At 46.4% G+C, this 19,234-nt stretch overlaps 7 protein-coding genes across 16 annotated transcripts in view; 4 read left to right on the top strand and 3 right to left on the bottom strand.

Annotated features, from left to right (window-relative positions):
• The first annotated feature begins 49 nt into the window (after positions 1-49).
• Positions 50-737, top strand: LOC122613091 (NTF2-related export protein). Its single transcript, XM_043787089.1, has 3 exons — positions 50-111; positions 170-256; positions 328-737. Exons 1-3 carry the CDS (start codon positions 103-105, stop codon positions 631-633), a joined length of 402 nt encoding a protein of 133 aa, XP_043643024.1. The 5' UTR covers positions 50-102; the 3' UTR covers positions 634-737.
• On the bottom strand, positions 674-2,798 carry LOC122613090 (gastrulation defective protein 1 homolog). The gene has a single exon (XM_043787088.1). It carries the CDS (start codon positions 2,694-2,696, stop codon positions 729-731), a length of 1,968 nt encoding a protein of 655 aa, XP_043643023.1. The 5' UTR covers positions 2,697-2,798; the 3' UTR covers positions 674-728.
• A 238-nt stretch (positions 2,799-3,036) lies between these two features.
• Positions 3,037-5,650, top strand: LOC122612879 (FACT complex subunit Ssrp1). The gene is made up of 3 exons (XM_043786745.1): positions 3,037-3,237; positions 3,317-4,891; positions 4,950-5,650. The coding sequence occupies exons 1-3, from the start codon at positions 3,184-3,186 to the stop codon at positions 5,499-5,501; spliced, it is 2,181 nt and encodes a 726-aa protein (XP_043642680.1). The 5' UTR covers positions 3,037-3,183; the 3' UTR covers positions 5,502-5,650.
• Positions 5,651-5,787: 137 nt separating this feature from the next.
• Positions 5,788-7,815, top strand: LOC122614017. Of its 2 annotated transcripts, XM_043788469.1 has the most exons (4): positions 5,788-5,841; positions 5,904-6,059; positions 7,368-7,532; positions 7,594-7,815. In XM_043788469.1, exons 1-4 carry the CDS (start codon positions 5,788-5,790, stop codon positions 7,747-7,749), a joined length of 531 nt encoding a protein of 176 aa, XP_043644404.1. In that variant the 3' UTR covers positions 7,750-7,815. The 2 variants fall into 2 exon arrangements, with proteins under 2 accessions (XP_043644404.1, XP_043644405.1); XM_043788470.1 differs by lacking the exons at positions 5,788-5,841; positions 5,904-6,059 and adding an exon at positions 7,245-7,303.
• Positions 6,185-7,268, bottom strand: LOC122614016 (receptor expression-enhancing protein 1). The gene has a single exon (XM_043788468.1). It carries the CDS (start codon positions 7,135-7,137, stop codon positions 6,271-6,273), a length of 867 nt encoding a protein of 288 aa, XP_043644403.1. The 5' UTR covers positions 7,138-7,268; the 3' UTR covers positions 6,185-6,270.
• Positions 7,816-9,109: 1,294 nt separating the features above from the next.
• LOC122614127 (receptor expression-enhancing protein 4) lies at positions 9,110-10,501 on the bottom strand. Its single transcript, XM_043788615.1, has one exon. It carries the CDS (start codon positions 10,389-10,391, stop codon positions 9,771-9,773), a length of 621 nt encoding a protein of 206 aa, XP_043644550.1. The 5' UTR covers positions 10,392-10,501; the 3' UTR covers positions 9,110-9,770.
• Positions 10,502-13,636: 3,135 nt separating this feature from the next.
• Positions 13,637-19,234, top strand: part of LOC122612977 (venom metalloproteinase 3) — a 45,475-nt gene continuing 39,877 nt past the window's right edge. For all 9 annotated transcript variants that reach the window (XM_043786917.1, XM_043786916.1, XM_043786915.1 and 6 more), the window contains exon 1: positions 13,637-14,669. The gene's annotated coding sequence lies outside the window, so the exon portion shown is untranslated. The remainder of the gene's footprint in view (positions 14,670-19,234) is intronic.

Here is a 19,234-nt window from a genome sequence, read left to right as displayed (position 1 = left end):
GTAACGGATTTGCATTTCAAATGATGGTACTAATATTTTTCTACGAGAGTATTTTTTTGCCCACAAGAGAACGGTCACTCTAATTCAAGAACTGCGGGAAACATGAACAGCGTGAGTTGGAATTTTTGTGTTATTTTGGCAATATTAAAGAGCAATCATTTGTTTAAAGGATATTAAAGCCAAGGTCGAGAGCTGCGCCCGTACTGCGGACACCTTCACGCGTCTGTACTACGCCTCCGTGGACAACCGACGCCATGTAAGTAGAGATTCCGCCTGGAAAGTCTGCATTTCGTGAAAAAACGAAACTCAAATGGAATTCGCCTCCAGCAAATAGGTCGTCTCTATTTGGACAATGCCACCCTCAGCTGGAATGGAAATGGCGCCACCGGTCGCCAGATGATCGAGAGCTACTTCCTGGAGCTGCCCACCTCCAACCACCAGTTGAACACCCTGGACGCCCAGCCCATTCTGGATCCGGCTGTGGCCAACCAGCTGACCTACCTGATCATGGCCGGCGGCACCGTCAAGTTCGCCCACCAGCCGATACGCAACTTCCAGCAGACATTCATCGTGACCGCCGAGAACGACAAGTGGAAGGTGGCCTCCGATTGCTACCGGCTGCAGGAGGTGTGAATCCCATTCACTTGTTGTAATTTAAGCTATACTAAAGACCTTACGTCGTAACGGGTTTATTTACATTTCTAAGCTCTTATAAATAGATTGACTACCTATTTGTCCGCCTCTGTCTTGGTCTTCTTGGTGGCCGGCTCGTCGGCGGGCAGTTTCTCGGAGAAGATGGCCTTCGGCTGCGTCTGCTTGTAGGCCGGGGCTATCCAGTAGGGATTCTCGGCTGCGTCCTTGGCGTACTTCAAGATGGCTTCCCTGGGATCCTGGTCGTCGTCCACACGCTTGCTCAGGCCAAGATTACGGATGACATAGGAGGAGAGAGTGCCGCCGGAGCTGGCCACGCGACCACCCTGACCGCTGGTGATGGGCAAGTCCGGTCGCTGGGACTTGACGGGATCCATACGAGCCTTCTCCATCCGTTTGCGCGAGGTGCGGGACTTCTCCTGCCTGAACAGGGGCAGGGCGTGCGGCGTAATGATCTGAGAGACTCCCACCATCTCCATGGGCTGTCTCTTGCGATGCGTCTTCACAACACACAACTTGGCGCCCCGGATGCTGCGCTGCTCATCGTAATAGCACTTAATGGTTCCGTTGCCACAGCTTACGAACAATTGGTTGAGTTTCGGGTGCCATAGGGTTTTTACCACGTGCGCGTTTGACACGGGAATCCGCTGCACTTCCTCGTAACTCTTAGTGCTGTAGAAGTATAGGTTTGCTTCGGCCTGGCCCTTGGGCAGCGATTCTCCGGTGACCAGCAACCGATCATCCGGACTAAAGCAGCAATCTGTCGTGTCGTAGCGGGAGAACAGATTCGTCCAGGTATGTAGCGGCTGTTTGAACTGCCGCAGATCCCAAAGCTTCATGGTCTCGTCGTTGCTGCGGGTGGCCAACTGCTGTCCCATGTACGAGAACACAATGGAGGTGATCTCAGAGCCCTTCTGATGCGCATCTCTGACGCAGTGTGTGGTGTTCACAAACATCTTGCGCGTGTCCCAGGTCTGAATGGAACCATCCACACATCCCGCTGCTATGAGTGTGGCGTCCCTGTTGAAGTTACATGATGCTGCGTTGGTGCGGAGGCCTCCCTGCGCCCTTGTCTTGATCACCTGCACCTGCTCCTTGGACTTCAATCCCTGCCAGATGCGCAGAGTCCCGTCCAGAGCTGCGGTCAGGAACTGCTCCCTGTTAAATGGATGCCAGCAGCCGGAGGTTAACTGTGCCACGTGACCCTTGGTGCGGGACATGTCTGAGATATACTGATCGCCCTTGCAGCACTCCAGTTTCTCGAATCCATCGCGGTCGAGGACCTTGGCCTGGGCGTTTCCGGAGATGACCAGGATCATGTCGCCGGTCACGGAGTATTGGAGAGAGCGTATGGGATGGTTTTCGCACGGCTGTAGCTGCCGGAAGCTCCGCATGCCCGAGTCCATGCCGGCAAAGTCCCAAAAGCACATGTCGTAGTCTATGGAACCAGAGACCAAGCGGGCACCCGAGGGATCGCCCGCCAGGGCAAGGACAGCTCGGGAACCGTGCTGCATCTGCACCTCGTGGGTGTAAGGTATGCGTTTTGCAAGGCTTTGTTCGTCATCTGAATCTTCATCGGAGGAATCATCATCGTCATCGGAGTCTTCGTCTTTGGACGCTTCCCTTGTGGTTTTCTCCTTGTCTGTGGTCACAGCTGGCGGTAAGGGACCTATTATTTCCTCCTCTTCCTCGCCTTCTTTAGCATCATCTTCCGGTTTGGACTCCTCCTTTCTTTTGTCAATTCCCGGGCGGGTTACTCTCGCCTTTTCGATCTGCTCGTTGATGTCGAACACCTTGGCTGCCTTGCGACCGAACCCGCTGATGCCCATCACTTCCTTGAGGTGCTGACTCTCCAGATCCTCGGCCACATCCTCGATCTGCCGAATCATCTGCTGCTTGTCCATTTTCTTGAATCCTCCGCCATTTCCGCCGGCTTCAGTGGACACCTTTGCATCTTCCCTCTCGGTTTCATTGGATTTAGGCTCTGCGGCCGCCTTGTTTACATTCAGTTGGATTTTCCCAAAGGAAATTTTACCGCGTTGCATAGTCTTAAGCCTCCACGTTTAGTGGATGTTCAAAATTTTAAGTAAAACTATTGTTAATCCTCTGAAAACATACGGCTATTTTGTAAACAAGGAAAAAGAGTGACCGTTGTCAGTCCGAATACCAATTTGGTATTTTAAACGATCTAAAGAAGTGCTTAGATTTGTTTATTATAATTTGCCATTCTATTGAAGACTCGAATGCTCATAATAATTACAAGAAATATATAATGTAGAAAGGGCAGTGCACTAGAATATTTTTTGCTTATTTGGAAATCGATCTGTAGATTAAAAGTATTGCGCCCAAAAATACCGAACATAAGTACGGTCACTTTGATTGCGCTTTGCTGCTTTCGGCGTCTAACCTAAAATTAGGCGCGCAGTGTTGTTTTTTGTCGGCCGGAATTATTGCAAATTGGAGAGAATTTCGCTAGGCGGCGTAATTTATTGTTAATCTATTATTTAGTTACTTGAGCAGCAGAATCGCAGGATGACGGACTCGCTGGAGTACAACGACATAAACGCCGAAGTGCGCGGCGTCTTGGTGAGTCGCAAAAAACCCGGCGTATTTTCGCACATTTCGCCTGACTGTGGTTTCTCATTCCCCCCTCCTTGCAAAAAAGTGTTCCGGACGCCTGAAGCTGACGGATCAGAATATCATCTTCAAGAACACAAAGACCGGCAAGGTGGAGCAGATCTCGGCGGAGGACATAGACCTGATCAACTCGCAGAAGTTCGTGGGCACCTGGGGACTGAGGGTGTTCACCAAAAGCGGGGTGCTCCACCGCTTCACGGGATTCCGCGACAGCGAGCACGAGAAGCTGGGCAAGTTTATTAAGGATGCCTACTCGCAGGAGATGGTCGAGAAGGAGATGTGCGTCAAGGGCTGGAACTGGGGCACCGCTCGCTTCATGGGCTCCGTCCTGAGCTTCGACAAGGAGTCGAAGACCATCTTCGAGGTGCCGCTGTCGCACGTTTCGCAGTGCGTGACTGGCAAGAACGAGGTCACCCTGGAGTTCCACCAGAACGACGATGCGCCGGTGGGTCTGCTTGAGATGCGGTTCCACATACCCGCCGTGGAGTCGGCTGAGGAAGATCCGGTCGACAAGTTCCACCAGAACGTGATGAGCAAGGCCTCGGTTATCTCGGCTTCGGGCGAGTCCATTGCCATATTCAGAGAGATCCAGATCCTCACGCCTCGCGGTCGCTACGACATCAAGATCTTCTCCACCTTCTTCCAGCTGCACGGCAAGACGTTCGACTACAAGATTCCCATGGACTCGGTGCTGCGGCTCTTCATGCTGCCCCACAAGGACAGCCGACAGATGTTCTTTGTGCTCTCCCTGGATCCGCCCATCAAGCAGGGACAGACGCGCTACCACTACCTGGTCCTGCTCTTCGCTCCCGATGAGGAGACCACCATTGAGCTGCCCTTCTCGGAGGCCGAGTTGCGCGACAAGTACGAGGGCAAGCTGGAGAAGGAGATCTCCGGGCCGGTGTACGAGGTTATGGGCAAAGTGATGAAGGTGCTGATCGGTCGAAAAATTACCGGACCTGGTAACTTTATCGGACACTCCGGCACGGCTGCAGTGGGCTGCTCCTTCAAGGCCGCAGCTGGATATCTGTATCCCCTGGAGCGAGGATTCATCTATATCCACAAGCCACCGCTGCATATCCGCTTTGAGGAGATTAGTTCTGTGAACTTTGCCCGCAGTGGCGGATCCACGCGATCTTTCGACTTCGAGGTGACGCTCAAAAATGGAACCGTCCACATCTTTTCCTCCATCGAGAAGGAGGAGTATGCCAAGCTCTTCGACTTCATCACTCAGAAGAAGTTGCATGTCAGCAACATGGGCAAGGACAAGAGCGGCTACAAGGACGTGGACTTTGGCGATTCGGACAACGAGAACGAACCGGATGCCTATCTGGCTCGCCTCAAGGCTGAGGCCAGGGAAAAGGAGGAGGACGACGACGATGGCGACGACTCGGATGAGGAGTCCACGGATGAGGACTTCAAGCCCAACGAGAACGAGTCCGATGTGGCCGAGGAGTATGACAGCAATGTGGAGAGTGATTCGGACGACGACAGCGATGCCAGTGGAGGCGGAGGAGACAGCGATGGCGCCAAGAAAAGGAAGGAGAAGAAGTCCGAAAAGAAAGAGAAGAAGGAGAAAAAACACAAGGAGAAGGAGCGAACTGTAAGTAATGTTTGCTTATTTTTATAGCTTATATCAACATATTTTATTGTCTTGATAGAAAAAGGCCTCCAAGAAGAAGGACTCGGGCAAACCAAAGCGCGCCACAACCGCTTTCATGCTCTGGCTGAACGACACGCGCGAGAGCATCAAGAGGGATAATCCGGGCATTAAGGTGACCGAGATCGCCAAGAAGGGCGGCGAGATGTGGAAGGAGCTGAAGGACAAGTCCAAGTGGGAGGATGCGGCGGCCAAGGACAAGCAGCGCTACCACGACGAGATGCGCAACTACAAGCCTGAAGCGGGCGGTGGCAGCGACAACGAGAAGGGTGGAAAGTCCACCAAGAAGCGCAAGACGGAGCCGTCTCCATCCAAGAAGGCGAATACCTCCGGCAGCGGCTTCAAGAGCAAGGAGTACATTTCGGACGACGACTCCACAAGCTCCGACGACGAGAAGGACAATGAGCCCTCCAAGAAGAAGAGTAAGCCCCCATCCGATGGCGATGCCAAAAAGAAAAAGGCCAAGAGCGAGAGCGAAGCGGAGGAGAGCGAGGAGGCCAGCAATGCCAGCGATGAGGATGAGGAGGATGAGGAAGATGAGGCCAGCGATTAGGGCCATAAACACAACAAACCAATTCCATAACACGCCTCACACACCCATGTCCCCAATCTAGTTTACATTCGTCTAGTTAAGTTAAGTGCTGCCTGTTGGATACAGACCAATACGTTTTTGTTTAATTAAAACTCAACAACAAATCGAAAGCTGAAGTAATTAAACACAATTGATAATTGCCTGTAATGATCGATATCAATCGGTTATTTTTTCGGTTGACTTGCTTCTGCTACGCTTATAATGACGCTGTGTGCCAGTATTTAATGGCTATTTGCTGAACTAAGTGATGGCCACGTGGACGGAGTTTTTCCTATTATTTGGGCTGTGGCACATTTTGCAGGCAAGTTCCCCCATAAGCTGGGATAAAGCTGGGATTGTATACCCAACATTGACCCACTTCAGGTCCAAGGAGTTGCCAAGTTCACGAACATCGAGTGCTTAGGTGCGGACGAAAACTTTACCACCATCTCTCTGTGCCGATTGTACGCCGTGAAGAGGGATGTGGTGGAAATGAGTTTGCGGGCCAGCATCCTCCAATGGCCAAAAGGACCGGTATCGGTGAGTTTGATTGCTGGCTTAGAGCAGTCCTGCCCTACCAAGAATGGCATGGTTGAATAGCTTTTTACAGTAGAATTTGCTAGTCCAGAAAACAAGTAATTTAACAACTTGGAACCTAACCATGCTTAAAACCAACATTGCCCATTTATATTTTGATATAATGAAATAAGTACAGCCCCTGTTGGGGTTTTAAAAATCATATTGCTAAACGTTAGAGACGACGACGGCTGATCGGTTGGCGTTGCTGACGGACTTCCTGGCCGCTAGTCTCAATCCTCGACTTGACAAGCAGGTCCTCAACATCGTCATGCAGATACTCCAGCTTGGTGGCGGAGGAAATGCCCATTTCAGTCTTGAACTTGCGTTGAGCTCGGCGATTAAAGACCCTCTGCGACTCCGGCGACAAGAAGTTCTTCTTGGCCAAGTCAGTCTGGGACTTATTCGGTTGCAGGTGTGTGGTGGCCTTCGAAGCGCCCACCTGAATCTCCTCGGAATCGACGTGGAGGTTCTCTAAGCTGCCAACTGGACTGGAAGCACTGGAGAGATTTTGGACAGAGGCGGTGGCCGAGTCAGTATCCTCGGATGGCCTGCCTCCAATTCCTTCTCCAGTGACGTCCTGCATCAGATTGGCACTCATAAGGGGAGTGGGGCTCGATCTCGACCAGAGTTTGGCCACAAAGGGCAGTAATTGGCTACGTGCTACCAGCTGTGTCATCGAGGAAAGAGCGTCGCTTAGGAGCTTATCCTTGCCCCGGTTCAGGAAGTGATCGATCTGCTCCTGCCGCCTGGTCAGCACCGGACGCAGGATGGCGTCGAACATCCAGACATTGGCGGACGGAGCGGACAGCACGATCCACAGGACCAGAATCAACTTGGTGGGCATGTAGAGCGGCAGCCAGGACAGAAAGACGTCCGCCAGCACCTCGAAGGTGATCAGGAAGGCGTACACTATCCAGTACTTGGCCCAGGCCAGGAACTCCTCGTCTCCGCTGTTCAGCGTCTTGTAGGTGTGCCAGGCCGGTCGCATGGTGCCATAAACAAAGAACAGGAACTGCGATAAAAGGCTAAACAAACACATATCTAAAGTATATTGCGGTTATTAGGACTGCCAGAATAAGAGTTATTTTTTGGAAAATTCCGAATTTATTGCATGGGGTATAATCGAATTTGGCAGTTTTAGAGCGATGTAAGTCCGTATTCTATTGTTGAAAACTGTGGCGATGATCAACAGCTAGGCGATAAGTGTAAAGCATAGCCTGCTGGCATCTAGTACGTTGTAGTATGATGGCTTTCATGTTTATCCCTCAGATGCGCATGCAGCTGCTGAAGAAGGCCAGTGGCTATAAGCCCTTTCTATACAATATCTGCCAGTCGGATGTGTGCGAGTACCTGGAGAAACGGAACCACCCCTTCGTAAACATCATCCTGAGCAGTTTCGGGAACAGAACCAATGTGAACAAGTGTCCAATTCCAGTAAGTCGGCATAAGTTATTATTCTATACATAGGTAATTTTACTTACTCTATTATTTATAGTCGGAAATAGTCCTGGAGCACTTCCGGTTCCCCGTTAAGGTTCTGGACATAATGCCCCTGCCCTTCGGGGACTACGCACTCTTCACCACGTTCAGTTTCCGTCGAGCGGAGTTAGCGCAGGTTAAAGTGTACTTCACATTAACAGAGTATCGCTAAAGGCACACAAATCACGAGCCGAATATTTGTAATAAACATCAGACGCGGTGCAATAAACCAATTAATAAATTTGCCATAAATTTGTTAACTGGCCGTAAAAGAGCTTTCCGATTTGATTATCCCTTTGTAATTGCAATAAACGGATTTTAATTAAAATTATTAATGCGTGCATTTTATTTGAGTACAATACGCAAGTGGTTCTGACACGTGGGAACGCATTTTACTGAAAAACATGGCTCATTTGGGTGATTTTCGGCCGACCCAAGGTTAGGATCATTGGCTTCTGATTCAGATCGATTTTCGGTCGAAATTTCTTTCGCACAAAGAGCCAAAAAGTCTTGACCCTGCCCACAGCCGAACGCTCTTGACATTTCGGATAGGCATTCAAAAAGCCATCAAGCAAAGGTTCCCATACCAATTTACCATTCACAGAAATCTCAACAACTGAAACCGAAACCCAAATCAATTGTAATTGCGTCTAATAAATGAAATGTTGACGGAAATAACGCAGAAAATATCTGGGCACCAGAGAGGGGGGGAAATATTACGTGTGCGATTGTAAAAGGCAAATATACAATTACCAGCATGCATGCATAATTAATTTGTGGGTCAATTGCGAAAACTTGAACTTCAATTCAAGTGGCTTTGGCTCCGATCTCCACTGGGGTGTCATCTTTGGCACAACCACAACCACAACCACAGGCACATCGCCTAGGAAGTGATTTTTTGTGGGATTTCGGGATTTGCATAAATGCTGCCAATTAATTTTGTTATGCAAATTAATGGCAAACAATTAGCGATGCGAGACAAAGCCGATTTATTAATTGCACGTTATTATTATTGTTATTTTTTTACAAAATATGTAAATGCACCAACTTATTTCGCACTCCGTTTCGTTCTTCGTGTCGTGTTTTTTTTTCCCCCATGTCAATGGCAATGCGCGCTTTATCGCTGATTAACCCAAATTTAAATGGAGCTCACCCCAGGCACTCGTTCCATCCGAGAATTGAGAATTGAGAAAAGTCCGGCCAAAGGCTAAGGAACTTTGGCCAGGAGCTAATGACTCCTCGACGTGGGTGCAGGCAGCTGACGAAATAACCTCTGAATGCAAATGATTAAGTGCACTGGAAGATGTTTTAGAATCATGTATATGTTTTTATAATTATAACCTCCATAACCGTCTTGGCTGAACAAGTTTCCATGCTCTCTTTGGTATATATAATTTATGTCAATAATTTAACCTTCTTGGTAAGAAAGGCTAACTCTGGTTTCTACGTAATTATTATAATCAAATGACATACAGGAAATTAATAAAGCAATAAATGTTATTTAAATGATAAAACACTTTATTGCTTCTAGAATTTGTTTCGACCCTCATCGAGAATTTGTTTGCCAAATCGGATCCACGAAAATCATCGATAAGCGAAATTAAAACAAATTGCTTTACAATGCGGTGACGAATGCGTCACTTACATTGCGGTTGTTATTGCGAATTTGCTGAGTTTCGGATTTTGATCAAGATTAATAGTGTGCTAATTGCATTAAGATTGTTGCCAGCACCAGCAGCATTCCCCAAAAACACCGCAACACGCGTCGCGACCGTTGCAACAAGTTCGTTGCTTCAGTCTTTTGTTTTCGCCTGCCTGCCCTTTGCCGTTCTCAATTAATCAGCTGCTTCGCCGCCGTCAAAGGTCCGTGCAAGTGTTCTGCTTTGCGTTCAACATTTTATCGGCCGCAGTTTTGTTCGCCAATTTGTAATAACAATGTGGGCCAATGGCCAACAAATCGCTGCTGATCGTTGGATCATCGATTCCTGGCGCCGATCCATGAATCAATTAACATGCCCGTCCGCTGGCATTGAACTTTTCTAATTGAAGATTAATGGCGAGTCGCGACGCAGTGGCAGCTGCTTCTGTAAACTCCCCATGAGTGATTCAACGCCAAGATTTTGGATTATCCGATTTTGTATTATCGGCATTTATTCAGTAACGTCTTGAAAGGGCAGCAAAACCAAAATATTGCTACTTAGGATGACCTGCCACGGCTGAAGATGGCTTATACCCGCCCTTCAGCTGGTCCCCCGATCTTTGGCTCAACTCAGCTGCTTGTAAATACTGAGGGGAATATCGCCTCATAGAGCGCTCATGCTGACGGCGATGGTCGGCCTTATCCGTTCCAATCTGCGCCATGAGATTCGACAGTTCTTTTTTCAAGAGGTGGTTGTTGATCTGCGGCTCGCTAGCCTGCTCATCCACGTCCTTTGGCATTATCACTGCCCCCAGTGTTGTTTGCAGAAAGTTGCGAAAAATGTTTCTCTTGACTTCTTCATGCCAGCGAAAGCCTTCCTCGACAAGTGGTCCGAATATTCCCATAGCGTGCTTATCCAGCAAATTATATAGGTGATTGGTGCTGTATGGGGCACTGAACCAGATGCCCATGGACAGGATGAGCTTGAGACCAGCGTAGAAGGACAGCCCACCGAGCAGGAAGTCCGTAAGGACTCCAAGTGCCTGCAGCAGTGCAAAGATTACCCAGTACTTCAGCCAGAGTACGATGAAGTGCCTTTGGCCTTGTCCAACAGCCCGCAAGGTGCTCCATCCAGGCAGCAGGGTTCCGTAGTAAATATACACCAGGCGCAGCATGTCGCTGATGAATAGAAATATAATACAGAATAGCAAACAAGTTGTAAAAGGTAAGGGTTTTGTATATTGACGAACTGAGTTGATAAGCGTGGAGAGTGTGTTGTCAACAATTTCGAAAGACGTTTTAGTCGAGGAGCTCTTTGCCCATAATCGATGGTGATGGTGAGCAGCGCACTGGTTTCCCACTGAAAATGGTTTATAATGATTGAGCTCGCATTCCGAAAAGCGGAGAGACAATCAAATAATTCCTTGTCACTTCCTAGAGTCGACAACAAATCTGTGGCCAGCACTTGGCATCGGCCATCAGTGGTTTGAGTCGGGCTAAGTGCCTGGGGGCTTTGGCCAGCGGCTTTCGCAAGACCAGGAGCCAGAAACCATGGGTATCCATGGGTATCCGCGTGTGTGCGCCTGTCTTTTGGCCAGCTTTATGCATATTTATAGATTTGTTTGGCCGACTAACAAACCAAAATAAACCAGAGCGCGGGGAGCGGAGAGCGGAGAAAGAGACCCAGTTTATGGGCCAGATTGTATTAATGGCGGCGCCTTTTGGCCAAAACGGTGCTAGTGAAGCTGGTCCACTGGGCATTCGGTAGTCTGAGTGCAACAGTAGCAACTGCTGCTTCGACCTGACATAATGGAAATAATAATATAATCGATTCGGCTACAATTTTGCTCAACTTGTTCGGCCTGTCTGCCCCTTAGATTTATGAACATTTCTTCGACTTCAATCGGGAGTACGTTTATCCGCTTCACTTGCTCGATAATCCTAGTTTTATCCCCCTGAACAGTTTGGTTCGTAGTTTGTTGGCCCTATTACACAATTTTAATAAACCGAACGGTTTGTTTGACCATTTCGTGTGTATTTCGCAGGCGGACTTGTAGATTTCCAAACAAAGTAGCGTGAAATGTTGAAAATTATGCAAATGTTTTATGGCTTTTCTTTGTTTGTCTGTGTAGAAATTATCGGGGGAAGAGTCGCACATAAATATCGATCCCATCTGGTGTGGGATGTGTATTTAAATGGGTTTTGTTTCGTTTTTTATGTTTTTGTTTATGTATTTTATGTATCATTTGCGTCTGCTGACGCCTCGTTAACCGTTTTCATATGGGTTTTGTGGGATAAGCGGGGATTACAAGCTGCATACGACGATCTGCCAACTTTTTTATCGGAGATTCGTACCTCCTCTGCGGTTGCCCAACTCTGTTTTTTGGTTACCGATGCGGGCTGATTGACATTGACCCTTTGACACGCATAAATACATGTACATGTGTGTGTGGAGATGGGCGGCGGAATATATGTAATTTGATTAATTGAGCAGCTGGGGAAGCACATTTTCTTCCATGACCTCTAGTCATTAAATTATTGACCCGAAAAGTAACGTAGAAAAGGCATTTTCAAAGGAAAACCATCATTGAGGTAGGTTTCCATAGCGAAACCTTCTTAAATTTTAAATTAAGTATTGCTTCCGCCCAAAAACTACGTCACGAATCGAAATGATTAGTGGTGCTTACTAGCGTATGGATAGGGAATTACCAACCACTGTGCGAATCATTCAACCTCTTCCCAGGAAAAAAAACTCGTTCGGGTTCAACAATTTTGGGGCTGACATGAGCGAGAACAATTGCCAAAAAGCCAAGGAAAATGTGTCAAGCAATATTTAATGCATGCGACGTCAACTCGAATGCGATGCACTGTGAGAAAGGCACGATTTGGCCAATAAACAGCGCAATTTTAAGGTAATGTAAACAAATGCAAGGTAATTAACACGAAATCCGCATAAAAGTAATGGGTTCAATTGCCAAAACGAAACCTGTTCGTTGAGCTTCAAGATCCCCGATTAGGGGCAGGGATTTGGGTTGGATTTTCAGTTGGATTGGGGGTGCCGATGGCTTGGAACTCACAGCCCATTAATAGATACCATCTCCAACTGCGACTTAAATGTCGCATGAAGTGCGGCACTCAGATCTCAGATCACAGATCTGCACGGGCTGTTTGCCACATTCAAATGGGGTCGATGTGATGCGAGGAGGAGGCATGGTGGTGGGAGGATGAGAGGATGGGTCTGGATCCCACATCTCGTGTGCCTCCGTTGAGTCATCCGGAGATCGGTTCATTGCCGTTTCACCCAGAGAGCACTCGGTTGTCCTGGTTATCATCGTCGTCCACAGCTGCCCAGCTTACGTAGGCGGTTCAGTGTGCCCCGATTTGACGTGGAACCCGGCCCATTGAGATCTTCACATCGATCTCTCAATGTGTGACAATTACCTTTTAATTGGCCCAGTTCGAATGGACCGACTTGATCTGATTTTATAAGCACTCATGTGGGAGTTAAATGAGTGTTTATCAATGCGAATACTGCCATTGAACTTGGTGTGAACGAAACGATTTTTTCTAACGCTTTTGATAAATGGTTTTTGTTTCCTTTGTCTTGGCTTTGAATGAGCCAAGTGCCGCGCTTGGAATTTCGAATTAGAATGCCGAAGTAGGTTAATCATTTTTGGGTAGAATTTTCAGACTAAGCCTTCAAAGTTCAGGTGGTCATTGAAACACTTGCTTTGTGTACAACAGCACCTTTTGTTATCAACAATCTTATCGTGAGATCAAACATCTCGTCATGACATATTATTTGATAAATAGCTCAAACAGCTAATGGGGTTTTGGACCGACTTATCACTGCCATATATCAACCGTTAGGCACGGATCACGAATGCTGGTATGTGATGTGATTTGTTCTATCAGAACTTCGGTTTCCTGTACAAAGTGTCGGCGATGTCAATGCCCAAATGACACCTTGCTTCCTAATTAATTTAACATTCGACTCGCCAATCAAACAACGTCGAGTGATTCGGAAGATGCCCGGCTGAAGATTAATTAAAGCGGCTCTTTACAACATTAATCAGTCGCATTGCATTCCACTCAAAGAGTCATTCAACGGCGAATGAGTGGAACTCGCAGCTGGTGGCCAAAAGCCACTCGAAAGCTGGCTCAAAGCGAAGCTCGAACTATGGAACGAAAAATGCAAGTGTTTTATGTTTTCGCTTTCGTTGGCAGCGGAGCTTTCAAGGCTTTGGCTTTCGGTATGGTTATGATATAGCCAGCAGATCGTCTAGCAGCTATGGGTTTTGGCCCAAAGCTCCGCTCTCGTACCGCCGATGGTGCCGTCTCGCTCGTGCAGCCAGCTTTGGATCGGTTTTGGACTCCGTGGAGCGTTCCGAGCGATCGTTAACTTTAGTGTGCGCCGACCTGTTTCCGTAGACGGCCACAAAAAACCGTCAAAGACTTAGCCACCAACTCTTTTGGACTTTGATTTCGATTCGAATTCGAGAAACGGCCGCTGAATTAAATTTCCAACAAAATTCCCAAGTGACTGTCTGCTGCCAGAAAATATATATATATATGTAAATATATAGATGTCATGTATATAAGTGCATTGGCAAGATCGTGACGTCAGGGCAGCTCAAAAGTGCAATTCCCCAGCAAAACAAAGCTCAATTTGCGAACCGCCGATCCGCCCGCTCCAGCCCGTTTTCGTAATAGCATCGTGCCAGTAAAAAGCCAGTAAAATAAAAAGTTGATAAAAAAGTGAATCTGCTGTCCGGCATCCCGCTCGCACCTACAGCCAATCGTACCGCTGCACTCGACGTCGCCGTCGCCGCTGCCGTTGTCGTCGCCGCGCTCTTCATTGTTTATGTTTTTTTGTGTTCTTCCCCCCCAGAAGGCGGGGAAGCAAGTAATAATAAAAGCAATGGGGCGAAATTGAGTGAAAAATAAATTTCGTTTACGAAAAATAATCAAAAAATAATCGCAGCGAATGAGAGGAAAAAATTCACTGCCAAGCAAATTTCACGCCGTATTTAATCTTTGCTCACCGACCGCCTCCAGCTTAATCGCTGCTCGTCTTTCTTTCCGCCACGTTCCGGTCGCGATCGCGAGTGTTCTGTGCCCCGATTCTGGACATATAGCTCCGGCTTTAGCCCCAGTAACGGCCACCGATCTAATCCGATCTCGTATCTCGTATCCCCACCCAATCCCACCTTTCAGTTTGAGTGTGAGGGCTGTGTGTTCTGCCGCTCGCCGCGCCGCGTTGTCCAGTTCAGAAGAGCACTCGGAACAGATATCCTTAAACTTGAAAAATCCACGAAAATTCAAAGCAACCAGATAGTGCTGTGTCCGCCTCTGAAAGTGCTGAGCAAATCTTGAAAACGCCACGAAAATCCGTTTGGTTCGCAGCCTTTACTTGTTTACTTGGCCAGTTAAGCAGACAGGATCAAACTTAGGTGAGTTGCAATTTTTAAAAAATAATTTAAATTACTAGAAAAAAGGAAAGTTACAAGTAATATTTCAATGTGAAGCATTCCATTAATGAGGAAATTGGGTTTTAAACATTTATTTTCTGAGCCAGAAGAGTAAAAGTTCCTAGAATTAACATTTAGTAAATTAGCACTTTCTAGTTTTTTGCTCAGCCAGATTAAATCAAAATGCTATAGTCGGCACCTGTTGGATCAATTTTGATCTGCTGCGATCATAGATTTTTGATTATTACCTCATATACCACCAAAAAGTGGTTGGGTGGCTCCTACTAATTTGCAGACAAGTTTCGGGGCATAATTATTACCACACATGTGAGTTTTGGTTTTGAACTTGCTAATTGCGGCATCGAGCAAGAGGAAATGAATGCCACATGGGACATGGACTATGGGGGGATGCAGTGCGTTGTCCCTATAAAACGAGATTTCTAGAGCAGGATCTCGGCTCTTGGGCGGGGGATACGGATACTAAATATGTACCATATGTACGTGCATACGATTGTGCACAAGACTTTTGTCCGGCTTTTAGTTCGGCCCACAAAATGGGCTTGTTTCCCAGTTTTAAGTTCAGTTCGAGCGGGTTTTGTTTTATATTTTTGTTTCGCTGGAACAACTTTTCGTGCGGACTTGTTGTTGTAGTTGGTGTTGTAGTTGGTGTTGCCGTTGGTGTTGGTGTGTTGTGGGCTTATTATCCCATTGTTGTTGTGTGAGTTTTGGTGTTTTCGCGTTTTCCGTTGGCTTTTGCGAGCCTCGTCGGACCAATGCGATTTTGTAATATTGCTACAGTTATTATTGCCCGCCACGCTTTGCTCTCCGCATTTCGTACTGTATTTTAGTGATTTTGCTGCAATTATTGCACTTTTGATTTCAACAAAGAGGGAGAGAGAGCGCCAGAGTGCGAAAGAGCCGAGCTTTGAGCTTTCGCATCGGCCTTTGTTCGATTATAAATCCGATATCCCCACACCCCATAGATACGCCACTTTCTATGCCATTGATATTCTGCGGAACAACAGCCCTTCTGGGTTTTGTCCGGATTTTCCGAATAGAGGCATTATTATTTGTGCCATTCGATCAGCGATCATTCATCGGATTCAGGCGTTTGGTTCGCATTCAATTCATCTTGTATCGATTGTTTTGTTTCTTGGGGTCTTTTCAGCTTTTTCATTGACATCGGCGAAGACGAAACCCGAGTAACCTGTTTGTTTATATTTTTATTTGTGTTGTTTCAGTCACCAGCGCAGCCACTCAATTTACCAAGTTGTTGTTGCAATTTCAGTTTGTTTAGCATTCATGGAATAGTTTGTCGGGGTAGTCAATGTACTCAGGTTATTTTTTTATTTACCCATAAACTGTTTGCCGCAAAGTGTTACTTAAGTTTAACCTTTTCGTAGTCATCATTTAGCGAATTTCTTTGATGTTTTGCTGGCATTTCTTGTAAAATCCTGTTTAAAATTATTTGAGCACGACATCAGAAGCTAAATAAATTTTTATTTTTGCAAAAAACGATTAGCTATTAATAGACCGCTAAAATATTTATTCTACTTTTAACTGGTGAAGAATTTATATGTATATCCTTCACATTATTGATTAGTTTTTCATAGCATTATATCCATATTTATTGCAAGCCCATAAATTTTCCATTTAAATGTTAAAACTTTACGATCGCATTGCCACAAGCGATAATCGAAAAAATATCAAAAGGCAAACGCTATGGAAATAAAGTTAAAAACCCTCACACAAATCGATGCAAAGTTGAAGTCAAACATTTTAGCCGACGTCTTCTTCAATTTCAATTACAATTTCACTTTCATTTTCATTTTTATTTTCATTTAATGCGGTTTATGGCTTTTCCGACTTCGACCGCAACGCCGCCGCCGACTGCGCAGTCGACTGCGACGCCGACGCAGCACGCAATCAGCGCAAGTGCTTGTTGTTTTTGCAGTTTGTAGTTTGTGGCAAAGTTGCATGTTGTAACAGCGGCTGAAAAAATCATAACAATTGCGAGAGCAGAAGGCAGCAACAACACACACTCAGTTCCGAAATGCAACTTTTTACTATGCGGCGTGTTCTTTTCAAATATTTCACTTATTTTCTTTCGCTGCCGTTTCGCTTGTCATTTTTGCCCATCTTTAAATTTAATTAGTCTCGCATATTACGTATACGTAGTGTGGTATTTTGTTTGCCATCTCTTCGTCGTCTTCGCCGCCTTTTCGCCTTGCAACTTTTCAATATTTGCGCATTTTATAATGGCATTTTGATTATTATTTCGCAGGGGCGGGGGGCAGAAGAAGATAAAATAACATCAAACTTGTTTTCGGTGATGTATCTGTATTTTTCGCGCCCCTCCTCCAGCACATTACGTATACGCACCAGGGGCCACACGTCTTTGTTGTGTGCAGAACCATAGGCAAGATGGTCTTGGCTAACCAGCTAATATACATAAATGAATAATATGCTCAGGAACAGATGCTTAAGACAAACATTTGGGCGACGGCCCTGAAACCAGTTTGGAAGCCATGATCTTCGATGGATTATGTCAGCGAACCTAGAACTCGAATGGGACTTATTCCAATATTAGTGTTTGACATTTGGCCCGCACTTTATATATTTTGGTTCGCCAAATAGCCAAAATTTGCACAGCTGTTTCTTCAGCTCAGCTCCACTCGGATTGCCGAGCTTTCAACAGACGACGAGCGACTCAAGGTGCAGGTTCCCAGACCGCATTCATTGTTTTATCATTATAAAACAATGGTCGAGAGATTCGCTCGCCCTTTTCCAGCGGGCACACAAATGCAAAAAGTTCAGGTCACAGACACTTTACGTAATCCCCGCCTCCACTTGATCGCTGTCTGCAACTTGCAACTTGGAATTGTCGGCATGGTGTAGTATCTGGTAAATTTATTATCTCTTGGGCAAAATGTTCGCAGTTGAACTTTGTTATGTCACATTGTGGCCGATTTATGTGTGATCCACTTATTTTTTCTGCGTCTGGCTGGGAAATGGGTTGGCTGCCGTCACTCATACGCCCTGTGGTTCCAGTTCTTCTTTCAGCCAATGTCGCTGGCAGACAGATATAGCAAATGGGTTCATTATCAAGCCAAATGGAGTGCTACTGACTCAGGTGCTGACACAGGTTCCCCCAATCCCCGATGCTTATCGGCCAACAGAAGCAGCTGTTTGTCTGCCACACCGCGAAAGGAGAGTGAGAAGAGAGAGGTGAGGTGAGGTGAGGTGGCGATGTGCTGGCCAACAACTGTCAATGTCAATTTAAACTAAAACGCTGACGCCCTCCAAAAAGATCGAGACAACGAGCTTACAACAGAGCCGCGCTCGGAGGGTTGTGTCAGCAAATCATTAAGAAAGCAAAAGTTAAAAGCAGCAGCACACAAAAAATTCCCATAAACCGAAACAGACGCTGACTTTATGGTAAAAGCAAAGGCAACGGCAAAGGCAAAAGCAAAAGCCACAGTCCCAGCCACAAGACCCACAAAAAAATGGGGGGAAAAAGAAAAACATACTCGGCCAGGCGGCATAATTATGCGGAAGCTGACAATGCAACTTGCTTTTCGGCGGCTTTGGCGGCTTTTGGCACAGTTCCACTTCCATTTCCACACTTTTGGAGTTTTGGAGTTTTGGGCCAGCTTCTGTTTGCAATCGGTTGACATTTGATGATGCGTATCTTTTTGTTTTCTATATTTTGCTTCCCCCGTGAACCGTAATTATATAAAAAATATGAACGGGAATTATGCAAGCAAGAGTATAAGTCAAAAAACAGTTTTGCCATAGCCGTAACCTTGAGCTGGCTCAGATTTAGATTTATGCATGCCCACATATGGCAAATGATTCGACCCTAATCGGCCTTAATTATGCAAATGATAGACCGAATCGAGTTGCCATCTTGCCTCATAACTGTTTCTCTATTTCCACTGATTTGGTGTGCATTGTAATATGTGAATCGGAATATAAACAAGATTGTTCGCGGTCACCTAAAAGCCGTGACGTTTTGCTTTTTTACTTTATTACTCTCGCTTGAAGCGCTTCAAGTTCCTGATAATTTGGCGTGCAGCCAGTGCACATTAGTTGCTATTCACTTAAAAGTCGTCAATGCTCTCGACTCGCTTTTGTTTTTGGGTGAAAGTCTTGCCTCGAAGGTTGCCAAATGGCACTTTCTGTTGGCATTGGTGATTTTCTTATGGACTTCTGCGGGTTATTACAAAGTCAGGTGACCTTTGGCCAAGTTGGAAATGGTTTTCATATTATTAAGAAGATTTTACACACGTAAAATACGTATCACATCTTTGCACATAATAATCAGGCTTCCTTGCCATGCTCGTATGTTCAAGTTCGTGTTCTAAGTCTTTCGTTTCGAACCGCTTTCGACGTTTACTCAAAATATCAATACTATTTTCGCATTTCTGCGCCCGTTGGCCTAAATTGGAAAAAAATTGCACTTTCCTTACGCTTACCTACAAATTTTCGCCCATCCATGAGCAAGTGTTTGGGGGCATTGGCCTTGGGCTGTGTACCACCCATTT

Source organism: Drosophila teissieri, chromosome 2R, assembly GCF_016746235.2.
Source record: "Drosophila teissieri strain GT53w chromosome 2R, Prin_Dtei_1.1, whole genome shotgun sequence".
NCBI classification, from domain to species: domain Eukaryota; kingdom Metazoa; phylum Arthropoda; class Insecta; order Diptera; family Drosophilidae; genus Drosophila; species Drosophila teissieri.
Note: the sequence above shows the minus strand (reverse complement) of the source record. Positions and strands in the feature narration are given on the sequence as shown.